This window comes from Hippoglossus hippoglossus, chromosome 1, assembly GCF_009819705.1.
Source record: "Hippoglossus hippoglossus isolate fHipHip1 chromosome 1, fHipHip1.pri, whole genome shotgun sequence".
Taxonomy (NCBI): Eukaryota; Metazoa; Chordata; class Actinopteri; order Pleuronectiformes; family Pleuronectidae; genus Hippoglossus; species Hippoglossus hippoglossus.
In genome coordinates this window covers 30,080,790-30,089,216 of record NC_047151.1, presented here as the reverse complement: position 1 = coordinate 30,089,216, position 8,427 = coordinate 30,080,790, and the positions used below count along the sequence as shown (strand labels likewise).

Here is an 8,427-nt window from a genome sequence, read left to right as displayed (position 1 = left end):
TGGTCGGCAGCGCCTGCAGATCCACCTTCTGCTTCGAGATCTTCTCTGCACTCGCCTTCTCGTTCTCCACTGTCCTCTGAGGAGGAGAATCAGCAAAGCATGCTGGGAGTCTGCCCTTCACTAGTCATTACAGTGTGTGTGTGTGTGTGTGTGTGTCTGTTACCTGGATGTTTTCCGTCAGGCCGTACTCTGCGTGAGGGTTTTCAGAAACCTGCAGGAGGATTCATGTTCACCGAATTTATATAAAAACACAAAGCTGATCAGAAGAATATGGTCTGAAATGAATGATCAATATTTCTCTCTGACACGTGGCTCCATTCAAAATGGTTTGTTTGAAACCTCTGGGGTTGTGTTTCAGTCTGGACCAGGGCTCGGCAACCCGCATGCAGCTCTTCAGCCCCTCTGCAGTGGCTCCCTGTACAGTGTTGTGCTTTTTTTTTTATTGAACGAATCAGTTTTCATACGATGAACTTTCACTTAAATTTTTTTTAAATCATCGTATCAGGCCATCATGTGAAATACCAGAAGGGAGAGAAAATGTGTGTGTGTTTGTGTGTGCTCCCAGACAGCACACACAGGCTCTTTTGATAGTAAAGGTTGCCGACCCCTGAGACGAACAGAAACAGACTTTTGTACACGTTCTCTTCCTGATTGGTTCTCATCAGTCACATGACTCGACTACCAGCGGTGAACACAAAGCGTCGCTAACACTTCCTGTCAGTTACAGTTCCACCTCGTCGTCCCTGCTCTGACTCTTCACCTTCACTGCTCCTCCTTCAGAGGAGTTTCTGTTACTAAGCAACCAACTGCAGAGACAATCTACTTCCTGTTTACATCACATGACCAGTGAACGTGAACGGTCATGTGATGTGTGTTTTCAGGTGTGTGAGTGTGGACGGAGCCTCACATGTCTGCCGGTCACTGTAAACCTCTTCTGAGCTGACACTGATAAGACTGAATCGTGTGTGTGTGTGTGTGTGTGTGTGTGTGTGTGTGTGTGTGTGTGTGTGTGTGTGTGTGTGTGACTCACTGGTGTTTGTCCCTCCATGGACTGATCTGCGTCTGTGTGATCTAAAAACAAAGTCAGTTCCAGTTTTTTCAGTGTGAAGAAGGAGAAACAGTTTGTTGATGGAGAACGTGTCAACACTGCTGAACATGAGTCTGTAGAAAACACGTCATCAATTTTATTATTAAGTAGGGTTAGGGTCAGTTATCACTAACTGATCACTGACTAACCACAGGTCACTGACTGATCACTAACTAACCACAGGTCACTGACTGATCACTGACTAACCACAGGTCACTGACTGATAACTAACCAACCACAGGTCACTGACTGATCACTAACTAACCACAGGTCACTGACTGATCACTAACTAACCACTGGTCACTGACTGATCACTAACTAACCACAGGTCACTGACTGATCACTGACTGATCACTAACTAACCACAGGTCACTGACTGATCACTGACTGATCACTAACTAACCACTGGTCACTGACTGATCACTGACTAACCACAGGTCACTGACTGATAACTAACTAACCACAGGTCACTGACTGATCACTAACTAACCACAGGTCACTGACTGATCACTGACTAACCACTGGTCACTGACTGATCACTAACTAACCACAGGTCACTGACTGATCACTGACTGATCACTAACTAACCACAGGTCACTGACTGATCACTGACTAACCACAGGTCACTGACTGATCACTAACTAACCACAGGTCACTGACTGATCACTAACTAACCACTGGTCACTGACTGATCACTTACTAACCACAGGTCACTGACTGATCACTGACTGATCACTGACTAACCACAGGTCACTGACTGATCACTTACTAACCACAGGTCACTGACTGATCACTGACTGATCACTGACTAACCACAGGTCACTGACTGATCACTAACTAACCACTGGTCACTGACTGATCACTAACTAACCACAGGTCACTGACTGATCACTGACTGATCACTAACTAACCACAGGTCACTGACTGATCACTGACTAACCACTGGTCACTGACTGGTCACTAACTAACCACAGGTCACTGACTGATCACTAACTAACCACAGGTCACTGACTGATCACTGACTAACCACTGGTCACTGACTGGTCACTAACTAACCACAGGTCACTGACTGATCACTAACTAACCACAGGTCACTGACTGATCACTGACTAACCACAGGTCACTGACTGATCACTAACTAACCACTGGTCACTGACTGATCACTAACTAACCACAGGTCACTGACTGATCACTGACTAACCACAGGTCACTGACTGATCACTAACTAACCACAGGTCACTGACTGATCACTAACTAACCACTGGTCACTGACTGATCACTAACTAACCACAGGTCACTGACTGATCACTGACTAACCACAGGTCACTGACTGATCACTAACTAACCACAGGTCACTGACTGATCACTAACTAACCACTGGTCACTGACTGATCACTAACTAACCACAGGTCACTGACTGATCACTGACTAACCACTGGTCACTGACTGATCACTGACTAACCACAGGTCACTGACTGATCACTGACTAACCACTGGTCACTGACTGATCACTGACTAACCACTGGTCACTGACTGATCACTGACTAACCACAGGTCACTGACTGATCACTGACTAACCACTGGTCACTGACTGATCACTGACTAACCACAGGTCACTGACTGATCACTGACTAACCACAGGTCACTGACTGATCACTGACTAACCACTGGTCACTGACTGATCACTGACTAACCACTGGTCACTGACTGATCACTGACTAACCACTGGTCACTGACTGATCACTAACTAACCACAGGTCACTGACTAACCACTGATCACTGACTGATCACTGACTAACCACTGGTCACTGACTGATCACTAACTAACCACAGGTCACTGACTAACCACTGATCACTGACTGATCACTGACTAACCACTGGTCACTGACTGATCACTAACTAACCACAGGTCACTGACTGATCACTGACTAACCACTGTCACTGACTGATCACTAACTAACACAGGGTCACTGACTAACCACTGATCACTGACTGATCACTGACTAACCACTGGTCACTGACTGATCACTGGACTAACCACAGGTCACTGACTGATTCACTGACTAACCACTGGTCACTGACTGATCACTGACTAACCACTGGTCACTGACTGATCACTGACTAACCACAGGTCACTGACTGATCACTGACTAACCACTGGTCACTGACTGATCACTGACTAACCACAGGTCACTGACTGATCACTGACTAACCACTGGTCACTGACTGATCACTAACTAACCACAGGTCACTGACTAACCACTGATCACTGACTGATCACTGACTAACCACTGGTCACTGACTGATCACTAACTAACCACAGGTCACTGACTAACCACTGATCACTGACTGATCACTGACTAACCACTGGTCACTGACTGATCACTAACTAACCACAGGTCACTGACTGATCACTGACTAACCACTGGTCACTGACTGATCACTGACTAACCACTGGTCACTGACTGATCACTGACTAACCACTGGTCACTGACTGATCACTAACTAACCACAGGTCACTGACTGATCACTGACTAACCACTGGTCACTGACTGATCACTAACTAACCACAGGTCACTGACTAACCACAGGTCACTGACTGATCACTGACTAACCACTGGTCACTGACTGGTCACTGACTAACCACTGGTCACTGACTGATCACTAACTAACCACAGGTCACTGACTAACCACTGATCACTGACTGATCACTAACTAACCACTGGTTTCTCAAATCTCTTTGAACTTGTCTTTATTTAGATCTTTCCTCTCGTGTCGCTCGCGCTGCTCGGTGTTTCGTGAGCGCTACGTTAGCTTAGCATCCCGTTAAATGTCCGGTAGATAAACCTCGTTGACCGGTTAAACCGACTCGTGTGTTTGGTAACATACGAGTCATCAAACCGGAAGCTCGCAGCAAACAAACCGAAACACGAGGAAAACAATAAAACGGTGAAAAGCGCGAAACCATGTTTAACAATGAACTCACCGTCCGCCATGTTTGTTGTGGATATTTCCGCAAGATATCCAACGTACGTCAATTCCGCTTTGAGTTACGTTAAAAGATACACGCGTCGCGTTGTTTTCCCAACCAATGGTGGACGAAGACCCGCCCCCTCCCCTGCCTCTGATTGGCTCATCCCTTCCGGGTGTATGCATTAGCCTAGCACTGATGCTAACCGGCTCCATGAACGTGACAGAGCCGGAGGAGAGGCTCTTAGCCCGGGCAGCTCAATGTGAGTACTGCCGGTGAGACACGGAGGATATTTAATGAACAAATTAAAGGGAACGTGTGACGTCAAAAATTGGCGACTTCCTGTTGCGTTTTTACATAACGCTCCGCCATAACGCCTTTTTTGCACAAAAAAGCCGCACTGTTGTTGTACTGTTCCTAGAAAAAAATATATATATAAAAAAAATATATAAAAAAAATATATACTATATATATATATATATATATATATACAATTATAGTAATTGATAATTCATAGAGATTGATTGCTCCTTCAGTTCCCACTTTTGTCCACAAGGTGGCAGTATTGTACGGCTCAGCTTGAGCTAATGTTGTGATCTGACCAGAATATTATTATGATGATGATGATTATTATGATTATTATTATAACCATAATTACCATTATTCATATCTTCTATCACTCTCTCTCTCTCTCTCTCTCTCTCTCTCTCTCTCTCTCTCTCTCTCTCTCTATCTATCTTCCTAAATTGTTATGTTTTTGAGAAAAGATTAATTACATTTTTATAAATTTTACATTCATATATGTATATTTGTCTTCGTTTCCAATATGTCATAACCTTGAAAGTTGGAAGAGGTTTATTCCAATGTTTATTTATATATTAAATATTTCAAGCAATTCTGCAGCTATATGATGAACTAGGGCTACGTTGTAGCACTAACGGGCCGAGCTCACGCAACTCGGGACCTGTCGCGGTCGGTGGAGAGAGCGATCGGCGACCGGGCGCACGGCTCCGCGTTGCATGTGTTTTGCGCTCTGCGGGAAGGATAACGATTCACTTCCTGCTTCCGTCACATGATGTCGATCCTTGCCTGCTAATTGCTCATTACGGTCCACGCTATCTAATTTTATGTAAATCGAATGATAGTTGTAAAACAAAGCTTACTTCCTGTTGCCAATAGGTGGCGCCATCAGTATTATTACATACAGACTAATAGATCTGTTCAAGTAGGGGCTCTGATGTAGCGTGAGCAATTTTGTGTCAATTGGACAATGTTACAACAACTTCATTTTCACACTGATCAGTAGGTGGCGCTATGACCCTGAGGAAATATTGACACATAGAGCCGTTCAGGCTTGGACTCTGATCATGTGACAGAACCTTCGTGGTGATAGGACGATGCACACTGGAGTTATGACAACATCGTGTCCTTTGGCGAAGGATGATCCTTCGCAGCACCTCAATGTTTACATAGTTTGAGGAAATGTCACAATTCTGACCATGGTAGGGAAATACAATCCTTCCAAATACAACAGGGCCTCCCAGCGGGGGGGCTCGGCCCGAACTGCGAATCATAATTCTTTCAGCTTAACCCTTTGATGAACAACATGGGTCCAAAGTGACCCGGCTCAGGTTTTATTTTCTATATCTTTACAGTGATTGAATTTCATCATTCAGTATTTCAGATATTCCCCAATTAACTTGTTTTTTATCATCACAAATCCTTACTTACATTTTTCCTTTGTTACTTTTTTGAATAAAAGTCATTTTTGTATCACTGCTCTTCTAATTCATTTCCTGTGTTTTTTCATGCATGAGTGTTTCTTTGCTATATGTTTGAAATAAAAGTATTTATTAAATATCTTGTTTTTGATTAACACAAGTCATTTTCCTTTTTCCTTACACCATGGGTGAAAATGACCAGCGCAGTATGAATTCACTACAGATCACCTGACATTCATTTCACACAGCTGATGCATGTGGGTCTTATTTTACATCCATTACTGGAGAGAAAGAGAAATATGTACAATACTAACTAGCTGTTAGCTAGCTAGCTTCTTTTCTGGCTAGCTAACCATAGCTAGATCAACAAAATAAAACTCGACATATAACAGTTTATACTTAATAGACTGATTGATATGCATTTGAAAATGTGCTTTTGATTTTCTTTATCCAGTGTTAGTCTGGCTGGTCCCAGTCATTTCAGACTTACTGGTGCTCATGAAGATGCTGGATGAAGAACAGGATGAGGAAGAGGAGGAGCCAGTTCTTGGTCTGGATTCTGAGTCTGAAATCTCTGAGGCTGAGGAACTAGAGTCTAGGTCCTAGACTCTACAGGATCAAGCTGGAGTGGGGGTGAGTCTTGGAATCCAGCTCTCCTTAATGAAGAAGGCTCCTTTGATGACATAGAAGACTCACCTTCTACATCATCAAAGGAGCCTTCTGCTAAATGAAGAAGGAAGAAGAAGCTATAATAGAATATAGTAAAGAAACACAGAGTCGTGATGAAATAACACAGGAGATGAATACGGGTCTTTTGACCCATGTTGTGCATTAGATGGGGTTTGCATAGCTTGTGTATCAAAGGGTTAACATGTTCCGAGTAATCACCTGAACAACTAGACTCAACAGTGCAGTAAATTGAGGAAAAGACCATAATATAGCCTTAACATTTCACTTTATATTCATTCAACACATTTTTTAAACATATCGAACAAAAGATTTTTGAAGGAATCTTTGGACACAGATTCCAACAGTGACTCATTTAACTCTGATCATCAGGGTCTTAACTCATCCTGTGTAACTTCAGAGGGAAAACAGTGAATCAAATATAACATGAAAAACTTTATTTAGGAAAAACTACACAAACGAGATAAAATCAGTGTTAAGAAACAAACAGCTGAGAAAATTTTAAAAACACGTTTATAAAAATCCATTTTGTCAGAAAATTTAAGGTAATAACTTAAAAAAAAAATTCTAGAAGATGTCTGAGGATGAAGAAGAGGAGCCGTACGCGTAGAAGACGAAGACGTCAACTTGGAAAGACGAGGAGATTCCAGAGCTTTTGGTGATGAGGGCCGACGCCGTTACAGAAAGATCAAATTCTTGGATCCGACCCCTGATCCAGATGTGGTTTCATCTGTTCATCCTGCTCATGAGTGGATGGAGGTCATCCACTGAATGCTCCCAGCCATGGGGGGGTTGGTGAAGGGTGGGGGGGTTACATGTTTGTTATGTTTGCTCGCTGCAGAAGACATCAACTGTCGATGATGAACTTTGAGAGTCCAGTGTCCTGGCAGTGGGTTTGCGTCTCCCATCGAGCTTGACCTTTCGGGGGAACATAGAGGAGGGCGGTCCACTGCGTGGGGGAGTCCGTGATGCCAGGCCGTTGGCGCCATTGTGGCCAAACATGTGCATGGCCGACTGCAGCATGGAGGGGTCCCCCTTCAGCGCGTGGAAGGTCTTCATCATGGCTACAGCTGCTCGTTGAAACCCGGCACTGCTCTGAGCCACGGCCGAAAACTCGCCGATCATGGAGCTCCACTCCTTCCTGTCAAAAACATCTGGACACAGAGCGACGGCTTATCTGTCACTCAGTCCAAACAGATGTTAACACACATCACAAACATCTCAACAAAGATGACGACACATTTGTTCTTCCTCCGGAAATTAAGCTAAAATATCTCGATACCAACGCGGCCATCTTGTGGCGTCAAGCCCGTTTTTATATCATCAAATAACTGATTCAAACCAAACTGATCAGAAACACTTGAACAAACATCAGAGAGAGAAGAACGACCTGAAATGACAGAAACATCTTTACAAACATTTATTAAACGTCTACTTTGAGTTTTTAGTTTTGGTCCATGTCCCATCTGCTAACATGGAGGAGGAGGGTTTATGACCTATACTGCAGCCAGACACCAGGGGGCAAAACAGAAATTTTGGCTTCACTTTGGGGAGCTGTCATGCCGTCCATCTTAATGAATGAAACTGACCTTGTGGTGCGTCAGCGGCTGTCGTGGTCATTCCTGAACTCGCCATGCGGACGCTGTGATTGTGGATGTTGCTGATGTGGACGAGCGTGGGGTATTCTGGGATGTGAGGATCCGTGTTTCTGGAGGGACAGAGCAAACAGCTGGAACAGAAAGGTCGAGGCAGAGATGAAAACACGAGTGTGGAGGTGTGGTGGACCTGCTGCGTTGACCTCTGGACGCCTCAGTACGAACCAGCGTCACTTTCAGTTTGGCAGGACAGTCGGTGTTTTTAGTCGCCCTCGTCAGTTTGTCTCTGGGTTTGGTGTTGTACTGACACCTGTAGTCCGCCTGCAGCCGGAAACAGGTCAATCAGAACTCAGATCTACATCAATA

General features: G+C 44.2%; 2 protein-coding genes across 2 annotated transcripts in view; one reads left to right on the top strand and one right to left on the bottom strand.

Annotated features, from left to right (window-relative positions):
• ndufaf5 (NADH:ubiquinone oxidoreductase complex assembly factor 5) overlaps positions 1-6,385 on the top strand; it is an 8,156-nt gene extending 1,771 nt beyond the window's left edge. Inside the window, exon 6 of the mRNA XM_034601054.1 lies at positions 6,234-6,385. Within this exon, the coding sequence (XP_034456945.1) occupies positions 6,234-6,385 (152 nt within the window). The remainder of the gene's footprint in view (positions 1-6,233) is intronic.
• Positions 6,386-7,258: 873 nt separating this feature from the next.
• Positions 7,259-8,427, bottom strand: part of LOC117764473 — a 1,908-nt gene continuing 739 nt past the window's right edge. Inside the window, exons 2-4 of the mRNA XM_034590287.1 lie at positions 8,252-8,382; positions 8,056-8,174; positions 7,259-7,620 (exon numbers count right to left, since the gene is read on the bottom strand). Coding sequence (XP_034446178.1) covers positions 7,289-7,620; positions 8,056-8,174; positions 8,252-8,382 — 582 coding nt within the window. The 3' untranslated portion in view covers positions 7,259-7,288. The remainder of the gene's footprint in view (positions 7,621-8,055; positions 8,175-8,251; positions 8,383-8,427) is intronic.